Source organism: Ochotona princeps, chromosome 13 (genome assembly GCF_030435755.1).
Source record: "Ochotona princeps isolate mOchPri1 chromosome 13, mOchPri1.hap1, whole genome shotgun sequence".
NCBI lineage: Eukaryota > Metazoa > Chordata > Mammalia > Lagomorpha > Ochotonidae > Ochotona > Ochotona princeps.
In genome coordinates this window covers 14,939,272-14,956,907 of record NC_080844.1, presented here as the reverse complement: position 1 = coordinate 14,956,907, position 17,636 = coordinate 14,939,272, and the positions used below count along the sequence as shown (strand labels likewise).

Sequence of the window (17,636 nt, the reverse complement as noted above, 5' to 3'; positions counted from 1 at the left end):
TTTCTTTTTTTAATTATTTATTTATTTTTGAGAAGCAGGCACAGGGCTAAACAGTTCCCACCTACTGGGATTCACTTTCCAAATGCCCACAGGCTAGGGTTGGGCTAGGCTGAAGCTGGGATCCCACTCCAGCAGTCTGACTTGGAACTGTTTGACCCATCACTGCGGCCTCCCAAGGAGTGCACTGGGAAGAAACTGGAATCAGGAATGGAGCCAGGACTCATATCCAGGCACACCAGTGTGACGGTGTAGAGCGCCCACAGATGCCCTAACTGCCGGGCCAAATGCCAACAGGTACTTTAACTGTATGAAGGGTATTTCTTAAGAGATAGCTTATAATATGAGTCCTGCAACTCATACATTGGGCATTAAGAAGATATTCAAAAGAAGATACGAAGAGCAATTTAACACGTAAAGTTCTCCGAGGCCTCCACGAACTAAGAAGGGAGAGAATGTGGAAAAACAGGTAATCACTTAGACATGCTCAGTACAAGACTAAAATCTTGAGTTGAAGCATGGTGGTTCATACAAAAGTCCGTGGGCAACCATGTATTCAGGGAGGCTTGTCTCCTGCTGCTGTGTTGTTTTCATGACCTTCCTTCATAGCTTTCTTCCATCTTCCATCCATCACACCTTGTTCTAAGTCTTAACTCCCTTCCGTGTATATTATGAAGGTGATAGTATTTCACACCCGTGATGATTTTCGTAGCTATGAGGTCACTACAGCTGTAAAGTGCTTGCTTTGCCAGTCAGATCCTGGCAGGTGTTAGGGTGCCGTTTCAGAATGGTGGCTTCCGTTCAGAAACTACTACCCAAGGAAAAAAAGTTTGGCATGGTTCAGATTACATGCCTGATCCTGTCAGAATTGGAAAATTAAACCTGTGAAAACGCTTTTTGAAGTAAGGAAAAACATTTTTTTGAAGTATGGAAGTATGTGAAAACGCTTTTTGTTTATATGGAATCATAACCTCCTAAATTTTTGTTTCTCTGCCGCTAAGGGATCAATGTTGAGAATTAAGTGAAGGCAGTGAATAAAGAAAACTGACATATATGATGCCTAAAAATTGATTTCAGTATGGGTGAACTATTAAAATCATACTTGAAAAGTGCCAAAACAGTCATATATTTAAAGGAAAAACTTTAAAACAGCTCTTTTCTGGTAGATATGGAGAGTACTGCTGAACAAATACCAATGTTCAGATGCTCCAGTCATTGCTTCCCCTTGTTGTTGCCAGGACTTCGAAATAAATCGGTAAATAATCGAAAGTGCCTGAATCCTCACATTCGAGAATTAGCGATCTGCATTGTTCAATAATTCAGTTAGCAAGTGTTTGGAAATTAAGACTACCAAGAAGTTATTCAGCTCCTTGGATAGAAGATTAAGGCAGTTCTGATTAACTGTCAAGTAGATCCACCCACTGTACCTATGATAAAAGCAATAAACGAAGACAGTACCCACATGTGTGACTGTCGTTTGGTCTTACCCTGTGTTCCTCTCCAGAAATAGCAACACTCTCTTGTCTTCAGAAGTTTGTCAAAGCTTTTTACCAGCCTCAAGTGCTAACCTGGGTTTTAAATAAACAGCATCCCCAGGGTATGCAGTGCAGCCATTTAACAGATTGCTGTTCTACTTATGACTTTTTTTTTTAAAGATTTATTTATTTTGATTGCAAAGTCAGATATACGGAGAGGAGGAGAGACTGAGAGGAAGATCTTCCGTCCAAAGATTCACTCCCCAAGCAGCCGCAATGACTGGAGCTGAGCCAATCCGAAGCCAGGAGACTGGGGTCTCCCATGCAGGTCTCCCATGCAGTTGCAGGGTGCCAAGGCTTTGGGTCGTCCTTGACTGCTTTCCCAGGCCACAAGCTGCTGGGACATGGACTGGTACCCATATGGGATCCTAGCACGTTCAAGGCAAAGGCTTTAGCCGCTAGTCCACTGCACCCAGGCCATGACTTTTTCTTCACCTTAATGAACTAGAAAGGCCTTTGTCTACACGGCTTGGCCTGAGTAAGTCCGCACCTGATACTCTGTCCTTGGTTGGGAGGAGATAGTAACGAGCACTGATAAGACCAACAGGAATGGACGGCTGTGCACAGCACACACTCCGTCATATCCCACCACGGTGGTAAGATTCTCAAGTGGCTTTTTGGTGAGGGCTTTATTGGGTTTTCTTGTGAACGTATCTAACTGTTCAAATCAGAACACGAGCTTCTAGAGGGGACCAGCTATGTCATAATTTTTTTGAATGATTCCAGTCTTTTGTGTACAATGAGTGCTCCCTAAAATCGTTCGATTGGTTTGAGTATATGTCTGTCTCATTAAGATACAGCTTGAGAAATGTGACCAAATTGTCCTTGCTGTTAATCATGAACTGGTTGTCAGCACTGGGGCAGGAAGCCTGTGCAGTGGATTGTACGGGCATCCTTGAATACATGAAAATGATGTGGCAGTTCACTGTATGTCTGCACTCTGGACAGCCCCGCTAGAGCATCCCATCCCCTGCTCCACCTGGCAATGCAGGAAAGCTGCTACTTGATGGGTATTTTTGACTGAACATGACAAGTGGGAGAAATATGCAGTATTTAACTGTTTTTGCTTTTGAAAAAAAGATTGGTGTGAGTGAATGTTTAATCTATTTTGTTTAATAAAAACTAAATGATAAAGTGGAAGGAAGAACTATTTTTAATTTTCACTTAATATTGAAACAGTATGTTTTGTGAATTGGACAGAAAGCAGAAAAGTCCTTGTGAATTCATTTACCTGTTTTTCATTTAAAAAAAGAAAGTTTGAAACGTACATATATCCAGCTTTTTCTTTACTAGGCAGAATAATTGTTTATGGCTATGTAGGTATTATTAATAATAATATTCTAGATATGGCTCTGTGTGTAAGTACTTAAGTATGGAAATGTATGGGGTACTTAAAAGTTGAGGGAAAAATGAATGGAAAGATAAATTTATTTTAATGCAAAAGATGTTGAATCCCATGCATTTTTTCAGTTTTTTTTCACAAACTTTTTGAAATGTCATTGTAATCACAATGCAAGTATGGAAAACGCATCACTTCAGTCTTTCTTTTTTAAAATTGATTTGTTTTTATTAGAAAGGCAGATCAGATTTACAGAAAGGAGAGACAGAGAGAAATATCTTCCATCTGCTGGCTTATTCCCCAATGAGTGTAATGGCTGGAACTGGGCCAATCTGAAACCAGGATCCCCCTCTAGGTCTCCCACATAGGTACAGGATCCCAAGCATTGAGCCATCCTCTGCTGCTTTTCCAGGCCACAAGCAGGTAGCTGGATGGGAAGTGGAGGAGCCGGAACACAAACCGGCACCTATGTGGGGTCCTGGCACTTGCAAGGTGAGAATTTAGCCATTGAGCCATGCTGGGCCTGTTTAGTCTTAATTGTTTCTTGCATGCTCCTATGATTTAAAAGTTAAACTTGTCTTTGACCATTAGAAGTTGATGGGTTGGTTTCATCAGGATCACTTACTTGGACACATAAGAATACAATGCATTGCTACATGCATTGTTCTTGTATTGTGCTATAGTGGGAGTGACTCACTTAGCCTTTTGCGTCTAGGCCAGAAGTTACTGTTATCTGTCAGCTCAGAAGACTAGGCTAATGTGGGGCACAGGAGTTGGGGCAAAACCAAAGAATTCCATTTGTATAATTCACAGCACTCAAACGTTTTGTCATCTCTACCACCTACTCGGGGCACCGTATTTTGAATTATACAGTTTCTATAATCCTTCCTCTAGAGTTTGAAGTGGCTAATGCAGAAATCTCAACCAAATCATGTGATAGCTGGGTCTAAACAATTGGATTCAGCTCCTGTTTTTGGAGTCATTTCTAAATATTTACCATTTTATAGTTCAAGTATATTTATACCTGCTTTGATCTTTGATGGAGTAGAGTAGATGTTACTTATATCCATATACAAACAACGGAATTGGATATGAGGTAGTTTATGGTTCCCAGTTAAGTGTCCCTACGGATTGGCTAGAGATCTGCACTCGAGCTTGGTTTCCTAATTTACTCTCATTTCCTGTTTGGAAATACTATTCAAGGTGGCTTTACAACAATACTCTATTAAGTGCAGGATAATTTCATGCTTTAAAATTTCACTTTATGGGCCCAGCGGCATGGCCTAGCGGCTAAAGTGCTCACCTTGAAAGCCCCGGGATCCCGTATGGGCACCGGTTCTAATCCCAGAAGCTCCACTTCCCATCCAGCTCCCTGCTTGTGGCCTGGGAAAGCAGTTGAGGACGGCCCAATGCATTGGGACCCTGCACCCGCGTGGGAGACCCGGAGGAGGTTCCAGGTTCCCGGCTTCGGATCGGCGCACACTGGCCCGTTGCGGCTCACTTGGGGAGTGAATCATCGGATGGAAGATCTTCCTCTCTGTCTCTCCTCCTCTGTGTATATCTGGCTGTAATAAAATGAATAAATCTTTTAAAAAAATTTTCACTTTATGAATTCAGATATTAAGAAGGACTGTCTCAAAAATGGGCTTATCTTTGCTTCTGTTTATGGTGCCATTTCCTTTCAACAGTGATAGCAAGTTTATTGAAGGTTATTTTCAGTGATTTTTTTTTTAAAGATTTATTTATTTTATTACAAAGTCAGATATACAGAGAGGCAGAGACAGAGAGGAAGATCTTCCGTCCGATGATTCACTCCCCAAGTGAGCCGCAACGGCCGGTGCTGTGCTGATCCGAAGCCAGGAACCTGGAACCTCCTCCGGGTCTCCCACGCGGGTGCAGGGTCCCAATGCATTGGGCCGTCCTCAACTGCTTTCCCAGGCCACAAGCAGGGAGCTGGATGGGAAGTGGAGCTGCCGGGATTAGAACCGGCGTCCATATGGGATCCCGGGGCTTTCAAGGCGAGGGCTTTAGTCACTAGGCCACTGTGCCGGGCCCTCAGTGATTTTTTTTTTAGTCTATCTTATTTTTATTGGAAAGTCAGATTTATAAAGAGGAGAGACAGAAAGATCTTCCATTCTCTGATTCACTCTCCAAATGGCCTCAACAGCCAGAGCTGAGCCAATCCAAAGCCAGGAACCAGGAGCTTCTTCCGGGTCTCCCACATGGATACAGGGTCCCAATTCTTTGAGCCATCCTCAACTGCTTTTCCCAGGCCACAAGCAGGGGGCTGGGTGGGAGGTCAAACAGCCAGGACATGAACCAGCATCCTTAAAGGATCCCAGCAGTAGGAGGTGGAAGATTAGCCAATTGAGCCACCGCACCAGGCCCAGTGAGTATGTTTTACACTCTTATATTTCCCCCAGCACTTCCTATAACTTTAACCTATTTCTGCCTTCAAGGTCCAGTTAGTCCCCATTGAGAAATGTCTAGTGAATAGTGTGTAAAGCAGTACAGTGGTTCCAGGAATTAACACTGCACAAGTATATGCTTGATCTGAGTGTGAATTCCCTATAAAGTTCGATTTTCAGCACATGGATCCTGAACTTACATGCGCTAAGTATTTTGTCAGTGATCCTATGAGTACCAGAGTATTTGCCAGAATCAGAAACTTCTTTGTGGCAAACAAACAAAATTAATAGACAAATGACAAGCTGTTGAAAACATTTTCGCTTACATCACAGACAAAAGGTTAATCCCCTCAGCATTTAGAGAACTCGCGGCTGAACAGGAGGATGAGCAATACGAAGAAAGGGATCAGTAATGTTAACAAGATATTTCAAAGGAAAGAAAATACAGGTGATCCTCAAATATACAAAAAGTGCTTCATTTGTGTATAGTAAGACAAATTCACATCAGAAGGACACATTCATCCGGTACTGTTGTTAAGATGTTGCTTGGAATAGCCACATTTCACATCTCCTTCAATGGAATACCAGATTTAAATTCCAGCTCTGCTTGGTATCATAGCCCGTAGCCAGAGTGCACACTGGGAAGCAGCAGATGATGGCCCAGATAGTTGAGTCCTTCCAGTGACGCAGAGTTCCAGAATCAGTCCTTGGTTCCTCGTGCCTACCTGGCCTGGCCCTGGCTGCTGCATACATTTAGCAAGTGTGCCAACTGATGTCCCTTCATCTGTCTCTACCTTTCAAATAAAATGAGGGGAAAAAAATCTGCCAGCTGTCTGTCTAACATCAATTGCCCATGTGCTATTTTAAAAAGCAAAATTGCTCTTCTCAAGGGAGGTGCACTTTGTTGGAAGGCAGTGAGAAGGCAGTAACTCTGTTAGCTTTGCTTATAACACGGTAAATTGGGACAAATGTTGTGGCGTAATTTGGCAGCAACTATTAAAATACAGATATATTCACCCTCCTACATAATATATTGGTTTCCTGGATTGGCTTAAAAGAACTCAAGTTTTTCTGTTTCACTCTGAAGTCAGAGTGTCGGCAGGCTCATGTTTCTCTGAAAGCTGTGAGGGAGTCCTTCCTGGTCTCTGCCTAGCTTTTGGCGATTTACTAGCAATCTTGTGATTCTGGCTTATAGCCACATTAATTCCAGTTTGTCTTTGTTCCCTGAGTGTCTCTGTAGCTTCATATGCCCATCTCTGATAAGGACACCATCCACACTGGAAGAGGACTAATGTACTCCAATATGAGCTCATCTTAGCTATCTAGGTGATGATTCTGTTGCTTATATTTGTAAGATGCAATTCTGGAAGAAAGCACAAGAAATCAACAAAAATAATTATGGAAATGAGGACAGGGCACGTGAGGAGCCTTATTTTTTGTTGTTGTTGATGATGCTTTGATTTGTGAATCGTGGGAATGAATCACCTATCTTCAAAACTGATACACTAATTTTAAAGAAATTAGCAGGAAGTCCTGTAATCAACTCCCTATTTTCTTTTTCTGAAGCTTTGAATAGTGCTTGGAATTTTATATTCCAATTTCTCTTGATTCAAGTGTTACACACCTGCCCTTGGCAACATCTTTAAAACTGTTACTTCCCATTAGTAAAGAAACCTGGCGATCCACCCATTTCAGAGTCTTTGATCCGACATGGAACAAAAGCCAATCAGGCAGGCTATGTCTGCTTTTTGAGCAATCTTTTGATGAGCAAGGCAACATCCATGAAAATGGTCTTAGAAGTAGGACCATCTGAAAATACAAGGTGTTATTAAAGAATATTCACAACCCTTGGTAAAGTTTTTTCTCAAAAATTTTCTTAGCAGTTTCAAAGTGAACTTATTAAGATATCAACATCAAAATAAGTTGTTTCTTTAAAAATAATAAAGTGAGTTTTTGTTTTGATCTGGTCGCCACAAGGGTTTAGGAATTAGAATCAGTCAGTATTTGGAAACCTGGTCATCCAACTATTTATATCACTTACATCTTTTATATCCTCTTCATTCTACTGCCTTGTGTTTCAGTATAGCAGCTAGAAGAATGAGGGAAAGAAATATGGTGCCCTCGTTGGCTTATTAGTATCAAATAATTGACCAAAGAGATACTTAATAATGTCGATAAAAGCAATGTTTTTGTATATTTGGGCAAATCGTTCAAGTTAACCCTTATTACTTTTATGATGGGTAATCCATTGTGAACAGCATTATCATACAGCCTTTTTTCATAAGTTGTATGTCAACCCAAGTGTGTGTGTGTGTGTATATACACACATATATATGTATGTATTACACACTTTTGTATAAAGGACTATCATATGATACTAGCTCTTAAAAAGCTGAAAAGAGAGTGAGTTGTACATTTAAATATAACACAAAGGAAAGATATCATGCTCAGAAATAATGAACCCAAGCCACAGAATTAAAAGATGAGGAAAACAGGGGAGAGAAAGTTTGCAATGTGGGACATACAAATTCCAGTGAAACCAATAGCGATATGAAATAGAGTCTAAGAACCTTAAAGTGAGAGGGAAAAAATAAGTTTTAAAAAGGTTGGGGAGGGCAGTGCAAGAAGAGCAGTCTGCTGAGGAAGAGATCATTCGTGTGGAGTGGTCCTTCCAGGGTTACTTGTGATTAAATCGTGTGTGACACTGACAGTGCTGTGGTGAGGCATGTTTCACACTTAGTCGTGGAGAACCAGCAGCTCTACTTGGGACAGTCCCAGCCTGTCCTCTGGGCCCTGGAAACATTTGCCAGGCAGGGTACTTGGTGCTACGGAAGCTGTGCTTGCTCTCCTTGCTTTGTTCTTTCAGAAGACCCAGCAGTCTGGGTGGCAGTCGTTCAGGTGTTTCTTCCTGCTGGTGGAGTTCACGCTTGTCAACAGCTCTGGAGGCTTGCACGGTTGACCCTCCTCTGGCCTCCGCTGCCACCTCTCTGCACTCCCTGATTCTTCTCCAGCCGTTGACCCTTTCTCTACGTGGCTATCATGCTATACTCCAGATCTGTCTCTGAAAATGCCCCTTCCTATGCTAGTCAGCTACTTAATTTTTTCCCTTGCTTACTGCCAAACTTCTCACCAGCATGTACTGTAGTTGAAGTTTATTTTTCTCTAATTGTTTGCTGGTCTCATCTAAACTGTAAGTTTTAGAAGGAAGGAACCATCTGAGTTTTCATGAGCTTGAACCTGTCTGTTGTGACTAGATGGTGGTTTTGAGTCATCAGGGAAGCTGACTAGGGTAATAATTAAGTTTATGTCATTTCCACTCCTTCCAGGCTTTCTTAGCTATAGATCCCTACACATTAAGACTATATGAGGGCCCAGTACGATAGCCTACTGGCTAAATCCTTACCTTGCATGCACCACAGTCTTATATCCCAGCTGCTCTGCTTCCCAGCCAACTCCCTGCTTGTGGCCTGGGAAAACAGAAGAGGACAGTCCAAAAGCCTTGGGATCCTGCACCCTCATGGGAGACCTGGAAGAGACTCCTGGCTCCTGGCTCTGGATCAGCTCATTTCTGGCTATTGTGATCGCTTGGGCAGTGAACCAGCAGATGAAAGACCTTTTCTTTATCTCCTTCCTTTTGCAAATCTGCCTTTCCAATTAAAGTTAAAAACAAAAATCTTAAAGAAAAACATATATTAAATCAGAAGTTTCTTTTCCTCATCAGAAAGGCCATGCTTTTATGGTGACCTGGGCAAAATTATCCAGGGCCCGGCTTCCATCTTCCTTTGCAAACCCAGCTAAAAATCAAAGGCATTGCTACTAAAGAAAAGGGGAAGAACAGGTAACTGGGAAGCTAACGCCCCCTGCTAAGATGTCTCAAGGAGTCACTATTACACGCAAATGCCTCAGCACCTGATCACACCCAGTTCACCAAGGCTGTGGCTGTTCTGTTGACCGTGTCATTAGTGACTTACCTACTTCAGGCTTTTTCCAGGTCTTCATTTCTTTTTCTTTCTTAGATCACATTTCTGGTTCACTCTCTTGCATACAACTTCCCCCAAGTGTAGGCAGCACATCTCTGTTTTCCTTCAGGGAAAGGGGTGGGCAAACCTTTTTTCTGGCCAGAGAGAGTTTGGATATTTATAACATCATTCTACAGGGCTGATATTGTGGCCCAGTGGGCTAAGTCATCACTGTGAGGCCAACGTCCCTTACAAGCACTGGTTCAAGCCTGGCTACTCCACTTCCGGTCCAACTCCCTGCAAATGTGTCTGGGAAGGCTGTGCAAGATGGGCGAAGTGCTTCAGCTCCTGCGTCAGCTTAGGAGACGTATATGGAGTTTCAGGATCTTGTCTTCCGCCTGGTAGTTGTAGCCATTTGAGGAATGAACCAGCGGATGGGAAATGCCTTTCTATGTTTCTCCCCTTTTTTGTCACTGTTTCAAGTAAATAATTTTTAAAAATCCATAATTTACAAGTCATGTATCAACTTAAACATTAGCTTGCTATAGATTTATTAGATTTTGAGTCGTGCCTGCAGTCGCCTTATAATGACCAGACCAAATGGCTTTGCAGGGTTTACAGTGCCTAGTGGTGGGATGTTCCGCACCCTTGCTTTAGGTAGCTCAAAGAACAGTGGGTTCTCTGCCACCCTACATGAACTTAGCCCTCCTTAGCCTCCCCCTAATTCTTGTCAAATAAAGACATTTTCCCCGAAGTTAAGGAAAACTCTTGATATGATAGTGCAAGGGGTGTGTTTTGCTTTATAAATGGCATTTAGGTGTAAACCTGCCTTTGTGTAAAGCTGTGCTTTGATGTGTAGGGGTTGAGGGAAGTGAGTGAAGATTAAATAGAACAATGTTTATCCATGACCATTTATTTTCTTTATTTCCTGTGAAGGCGATTGACCGAGGCCTGGGCTTTGAGCTTGTCTATGGCCCTGCTATCAAAGACTCCACAATAAGAAGGTACACAATTTCCAATGCACTCAATCTGATGCAGATCTGCAAAGGAAAGGTACGGCACCTGTAGGACGTGTTTTCTGCCTGGCAGTTTACTATTATCAGTGTAGTGGAAGTGTGAAACTGATCCCTTGAAACAGAGAGCTCCAAAGGCATGGAAACTAGCTCTTTCAGTGAGCTCTGTGAATTTTAAAAGAAAAAATATCAAGGGGAAAATAAGATGGATGAAATGGATGTATTGAAAGCCTTTCTCCTTTAATACGGAATCTTAAATTTAACTACTATGAAAGGAATAATCTAGATAACAGTTGTTTGTCATCAGTGAGTTGAATTAGAGTGACTAACCACTGTGGCTAGTTTTTAAACTTAATTCATCTTCACCAGGCTTTGTTTGGAAAGCCTCTTGTGATTTTCTGTCATAAGCTGCCTTGATCATTTCACATGAGATCTCTATTGTTTTCACTTTATTTACCTTATCTTTAAAAGCAGTTGGGATTTCAGCCTTAAAATGTGAAAGTTCACTGACTGGTTATTCATCACTCATATCATGAGACTTGTCAGTTTTCTTTTACATTTATCTAAGACTGATACTAAATACTCTTTGTTTTTCAGAATGTAATTATATCCAGTGCTGCCGAAAGGGTAAGTCTAGCTTGAAACACATATTTGGGATTTTTTAAAGTTATAGAATTTTCTAGGGAGAAATGCAAACAGTAATGTATTGAACTGAATAGTCTCTATTCCAACTATACGTTAGCTCATTATAATTGCTGAAGAATGGAACTTAGCCCATTTGTTGTGGGTTTGCCTTTTCAGAAATTAGTTTTCTTTAAGGCTGCTATATAATGCTTCATAAGATTCATTTATATTTTTGAAAGCTTATAAAACCCATAAAAATGGTAAAAGCTGAAATGTATGCAGTTGGCTTCGTTATTTTGGAGTATGCAACTTAAGGAAATGTTATGGATAACCTGTCATATCTATTTTTTCCTTTATTTTAGCCGTTAGAAATAAGAGGACCATATGACATAGCCAATTTGTATCCTTTTCTGAGTAAGTTGTTGACATTTTTAGGAAATTTGGAATTTGAAAATGTTAGATTTTATCACATTATTTTTCTCAACTTTTTCGTGTCAGTTAATAGAAATGCATCAGTTGGAGAAGGAGTTCATTCTGATTTTCAGTGAAGCCTGAGCTAGAAGGGGGGAATGAGGCACTCTACAATAAAAGCTTAGAGTTAAATCAGTTTCTCCTTGCCCACAGGGCAAGGAGCTGTTGTGGAATTAATCAAGCTCTCTTAGATTGCTGGCAGTTTCCATTATTTCTGTCCATCCTGTGAAGTTGATCAACTCTGGGTTAAAATCTTTAATGGCTTCATAGAGGGTTACTATTTGGACTCTCTGAAAGTGATGGCAAGGCTGCTGTGTCCACCAACTGCCGAGCAGTGCTTCTCCATGGAGGTGAGTGAATGTTTCAAATCAACACTGAATGCTCATGTTAGAAGTGTGTCATTTTGGCAGTGGTGCCATGGCTCAACAGGGTATTCCTCCATCTGCAAGCAGCAGTAGGCACTGGTTAATTTCCCGGCTGCTCCACTTCCAATCCAGTTCCTGCTTATGGCCAGGAAAAGTAGCCTAGGACAACTCAAGTCCTTGGGTCCCTGCAAACACATGCAAGGCCCAGAGGTTGTTCTTGGCTCCTGGCTTCAGATCAACTCAACTCCAGCTGTTGTGGCCATTTGGGGAGGAGGCTAGCAGATGGAAGAACTGGATGGGAATTTCAGGCACCTGGCATCATTCTGACCTAGTCCTGGCCATGGCATCTATTTGGGGAGTGAACCAACAAATGGAAAATTAATCTGTTTCTTTCTTTCTTTTTCTGTATTCACTTTTCAAATGAATACATAAATTCTTTAAAAAAAAAAAAAACAGTAAGGAAAGATTGCTGCATTTAGAACTGTTATTTACCGTAGAAATAGGTAGGTTATTGAAGGCTAATGTGTTGTGTCTGAATTTTAAGAGAACCGTTTATTCTATTAGTGTATTATTTATACTAATTAGATATGTTAATTTTGGTTTCAACATTTTTAGTTTGAAATTTCTGTGTTATGTAGGCCTTACCACTAAAGTTCGGAAAGATAAAATTATTTGGGATTTAAAAAATTTCTTTAGAGCATAGTTGGTTCACATTTTGGAAGTTCCGCCATTATTTTTATTTGAAAGACTTTAGATAACTAGTGATGTTCCAAAATAGACCAAACAAGAAAAGAAAATAGGGGTAGATATGAAATCCTGAATTTGGGTTTTAAAACCCCAACCATTCATAAAGTCAGATTTTCATAGAAGTCACACTAGGAATGACCTTGGTCTAGAGGTATCATTCCATCCACCACAGCTTGCCTGAGCTAGTCCAGCTTGTGCTGTTTCTGTAAATTAGCACTCTTATTGACTGAAAAGTGTCTCACTCAAGATAATACATTACAATTACCCTGGGTTTAGTTGACATTAGGATCAGAATGAGACAGAATTTTGATGCCTTTGTAAGATTGCTGATTGAGCTTAGGTTACATTAAAAGAAAAAGGTGGGGGGATTCTGAAGGAAAAGGATTCAAGTTCTTGTTATTCTTACTGATGAAATCTCAGCTGGCACCTACATCATCTAGTGGCACATTTAAGGGTGGCCATGCGCTAGAGCTCTACCAGAAGACTGCTGCTGGGTCGCTAAAGGGTCTCCTCTTGAGAGAGGTTGCTGAATGGAGTATGGGAATTGTTACTTGGAAAACATGAATTTTAGGCTTGCCACAGGGAATCTGAATTAGATCCTATAGAGTTCCAGAAACCCATGAATAGCAATACAGAAGGAGTTTTGGGGGAAAAAATGGAGAAAGAGCTTGAGGTCATCAGGTCTTTGGTCTATGATTGATGAGGTTTGCTGTCCTCCAGCAGCTGTTGCACCAAAATGTACCTGTTCCAGCACCTCAATTCCCTGTGAACAAAATAGGTCCATTCATAAAATGTAACTGTAGAACTCGTTTTTCTTGGCAGGATTGTTAAAGGAAATGTGCATGAAAACACCTTATAAGCTGACATCTTAAATATAACTTTTTGCTGTTAGAAAAGACAATTACAGATGTACTGTTTAAAAGAGTAGTTTTGGGCTTGGCGGCGTGGCCTAGTGGCTAAGGTCCTCGCCTTGATCCCATATGGCTGCTGGTTCTAATCCTGGCAGCTCCACTTCCTCTCTGTCTCTCCTCCTCTCAGTATATCTGACTTTGTAATAAAAATAAAATAAAAAAAAAAGAGTGGTTTTAATAACTGTGAAAGTCTCATTCACTTCTTTAATCTGTCAGCTTTGCTTGGGAGCTTGTTGGGAGGTTCTAGCAGTGGAGGGTGCAGCTGCTGTATACCCTTGACCAAAGACCTGTCTTCCTCCAGCGATGAAGGTTGTCCTCTTCACTCAAGTACATGGCGTCGAGGGGGACACCCGTGGGACAGTGAGAGAGGAAGGGTTCACCCACCTGGCTGACCTGATCAAGTGTGTCAACCCTGGCTATCAGGGGAAGTGACAGATGTCACAGCCAGCGCGCCCTTGTGTCCTGTCAGCTGAGCTTAAAGAGTAACTAAACATAAGAGAACATTTATAAAGTGGAGCTAAGATTTTTTTTTTAACTTGAAAAAATTGTATATATTTGTAAGGCAGAGACAAAGACAGAACTTCTACTCAGTGATTTATTCCCCCAAATACCTGCAGTCGTCAGAGCTGAGCCAGCCTGAACCCAGGAGCCATGAGCTCTGTCCTGGTCTGCCACTGGATGGCAGAGACTCAGCCTCTGGAACCATCCCCCATTACCTGCTGTCTTCCAGGGGGCACATTCACGATAGACTGAAATCCACAGTGGAGCCGAGAACCCAACCCAGGCACTCCAGCATGGAATGTAGGAGTCCCGAGGAGAATCTGAACTGTTTCGCTGAATTCCATCCCTAGAACTCAAATGGAGTGAATGTGTATCATTTTATTACAACAAAGAACTGTCTTCACATTTTTGTAATTGGTTTTCATTCAGCTGATTTGTAGATCATTCTCAGAGTCACATTTCTATGAATAAGTATCTATACACATGGCATTTTTTAGATAGTGGAATGGAAATCGTAGATAATTTCTATTTTGAGCTTCTCATTGCGTAAGCATTTTAATTAAGGTGTTGTAACAACTGGCAGATTCAGTGCACCCGATAAACTCACTTAAGCTGTTTAAATTGAAAGGCAATGCTTACCCTTTCAGAATTTATTTCACTTCTATTACTTCACATAAGAAAATTCTTAAAAAAAAAAAAAAACAGGGCTCGACGGCGTGGCCTAGCGGCTAAAGTCTTCACGTTGAACGCCCCAGGATCCCATATGGGCGCCAGTTCTAATCCCGGCAGCTCCACTTCCCATCCAGCTCCCTGCTTGTGGCCTGGGAAAGCAGTTGAGGACGGCCCAATGCATTGGAACCCTGCACCCGTGTGGGAGACCCGGAAGAGGTTCCGGGTTCCCGGCTTCGGATCGGCGCAGCACCAGCCGTTGCGGCTCACTTGGGGAGTGAATCATCGGATGGAAGATCTTCCTCTCTGTCTCTCCTCCTCTCTGTATATCTGACTTTGTAATAAAATAAATAAATCTTTTTTAAAAAAAAATTATTTGAAAGGCAGATTCACAGAGAGAAAGTAAGTAAGGCAAAGAGGGAGATCTTTCATCCTCTAGTTCACTCCTCAAATGACCACAACAAGCCAGAGCTGAACTGAGCCAAAGCCAGGAGCCAAGATCTTCTTCTGGGTCTCCCACGCAATGCAGAGTCCCAAGGCTCGGATCCATGCCTCCAAAGGCTGTAAGCAGGGAGTTGGATCAGAAGGAGCAACCAGGACATGAACTGGCACTCATATCAGATACCGGTGCTTAAAGGTGGAGGATTAGCCTGTTGAGCTACAGCACCAGCTTCCCCAAATGGAAAATTCTTAACTAAGTTTCTGTTCATCAAGTTCTTCTGACTGTGCCTTTTTTTTTTTTTTTTTTTTGAAAGAATTACAGCGAGAGGGAGAGAGGGAGAAAGAACTCCTGTTTCACTCTAAATGACTTCCACAGCCAGGGCAGGGCTGTGCTAAAACCAGGAGCTTCCTTTTTTTTTTTTTTTTTAAGATTTAATTAAAATTTTTATTGGAAAGTCAGATATTCAGAGAGGAAGATCTTCTGTCTGCTGATTCACTCCCCAAGTGGCTGCAGCGGTCGGAGCTGAGCCGAGCTGAAACCAGGAGTTTCTTCCGGGTCTCCCACGCAGGTGCAGGATCCCAAGGCTTTGGGGCATCCTCGACTACTTTTCCAGGCCACAGACAGGGAGCTGAATGGGAAGCAGTGCTGCCAGGACACGAACTGGTTCCCACATGGGATCCCAGCACATTCAAGGCAAGAACTTTAGCCACTAGGCTACCACACTGGGCTCAGCAGGAAGCTTTTTCAGGGTCTTTCATATGGGTGCCGGGCCTCATGCATTTTGGACATCTTCCACTGGTTTCTCGGGCATATTAGCAATGAACTGATTTAGAAGCAGAGCGACCCTGGCTTGAACTGGTGCCCATGTGGGAAGCCGGCATTGCAAGTGGTAGCTTAACGTACTGCATCACAGTGCCACCCCAGCTCTATTCCTTTTGAGGGTATTGAGTATCTCTTCTCCATAATTCCTTTCACTGTCCTAAGGACCAGATTTGACGCTTTACATGACATTTCTGTTTTTCATGCCAGAGGACCTTTCCTCAGCTACCCTTCCAGCCTCTGTTATTACTTCACAGAAGTCCTCTAACCATTCTTCTGAGGGGCCGCCTTACACCCTTTCCATGCCTTGCAAAGTAATGCCCTCTCCCGCCCTCCCCTGGTGGCTGGTTTCCTTTGCCTAGTTATCTATCACCTTTTTGTGACGCCTCACTGATTGATACAGGCACTTAACTCTTACAGGTGCTTTGGCTCCTTGCGTACTTGGTTTTAACATGCTTCTGTCAGTGTGTTATAGCAGAAAGCCCTGTAAGATACTGTCATATCCTCTGTATGTGACACACTCTGGTTCAGAGTAGAAATCTGCTGGACTTAGTTGCTCTCTTCTTCCAACTTGATGTAAGAATCTAGTAATCCTCTTCTTACCTTGCCCATTGTCATGAGCATATAAAAGCAACGAATATATGTGAATTTGACCTGACTCATTGTTTCGACAAGTATTTAATGAACACATGTACATAACTAGGCCATGGTGGGGTATGGACAGTTCAGTATGACCAGTATTTCAGAGGCACATTGATGGTCTGCTGAGAGAAGTCGGATACGTGCTGTGAAGGTGAGGCAGGCACACCCTTGGTGATGAGATCGGTGCAGTTGACTGCCGTGTTGGCTCTCTCAGTTTGTCAGCGTTTCCACCATACAGAAAGCCTCTGCTGCACTGCTGTTTGGGACTTTGGTGTCTGCTACACATGATGCTACCGACAGACAATCGAGACATGGCTTGCCCTAGAGCGTTAGCCTGGAGAGAACCCTTAGCAAGGTATTATATATTAATAATACACTACTACCTGCATGTGTAAAGAAAAAATGGGATGACAGTGAATGATGTCAGCTTCCATAGAATTTGACTTTGATTTTATTATTTTAAAGTGTAAGTCGGTGTGGTGGTATTTGTTAAACGATCTCTTTAAAAAAATTATATCTTGGGCCCGATGCCATAGCCTAGCAGTTAAAGTTCCTTGCCTTGCGCACACCAGGATCCCATAGGGGTGCCAGTTCTAATCCTGGCAGCCTTGCTTCCCATCCAACTCCCTGCTTGTGGCCTGGGAAAGCAGACGAGCATGACCCGAAGCCTTGGGACACTTTTCTTTTGTGGGAGACCAAGAAGAGACTCCAGGCTCCTGGCTTCGGATTGGCGCAGCTCCGGTCATTGGTGGCTGCTTAGGGAGTGAATCAACAAATGGAAGATCTTCCTCTCTGTCTCTCCTCCTCTCTGTATATCTGACTTTCCAATAAAAATAAATCTTTAAAACAAATTATATCTTAAGTTCAAGCACTGTGGTTTTCCTGTTTGTTTTGCAGAAACCAGAAAAACTGCTTTTGGGATCATTTCCACAGTGAAGAAACCTCGGGCAGCAGGAGAGGAGGAGGATTCTCTCCCGGCGTTCAAGAAGGCTAAGTGTGAGGGCTGACAAGCAAGCCCGAGCCTCCGCAAGTGCATCACCCCCACCCCTTTTCCAGCTAACCCGCCCCAACAAAAATAAAACTGTTTTAGTAATTTGCAAGTTTTATTTGAAGCTGAAAACCAATAGCCTATAAAAATATTACAGTCAAGTCATTAAGACAATAAACAGAAGCTAGTGAAGCGTTTCTGAAAGC

The 17,636-nt window shown here is 42.2% G+C and overlaps 1 protein-coding gene across 4 annotated transcripts in view; it reads left to right on the top strand.

Annotated features, from left to right (window-relative positions):
* The window catches only part of RPP30 (ribonuclease P/MRP subunit p30), a 41,434-nt gene that overhangs the window by 18,091 nt on the left and 5,707 nt on the right, over positions 1 to 17,636 (top strand). For 2 of the 4 annotated variants that reach the window (XR_009246467.1, XM_036495710.2), the window contains exons 9-13: positions 10,175 to 10,291; positions 10,849 to 10,878; positions 11,238 to 11,275; positions 11,617 to 11,696; positions 17,340 to 17,438. Coding sequence is in view for 3 of the 4 variants with exons in the window: in XM_036495710.2 (XP_036351603.2) it covers positions 10,175 to 10,291; positions 10,849 to 10,878; positions 11,238 to 11,275; positions 11,617 to 11,696; positions 17,340 to 17,438 (364 nt within the window). In the remaining variant the exon portion in view is untranslated. The other 2 variants (XM_004583368.3, XM_058671206.1) reach the window with 2 other exon arrangements.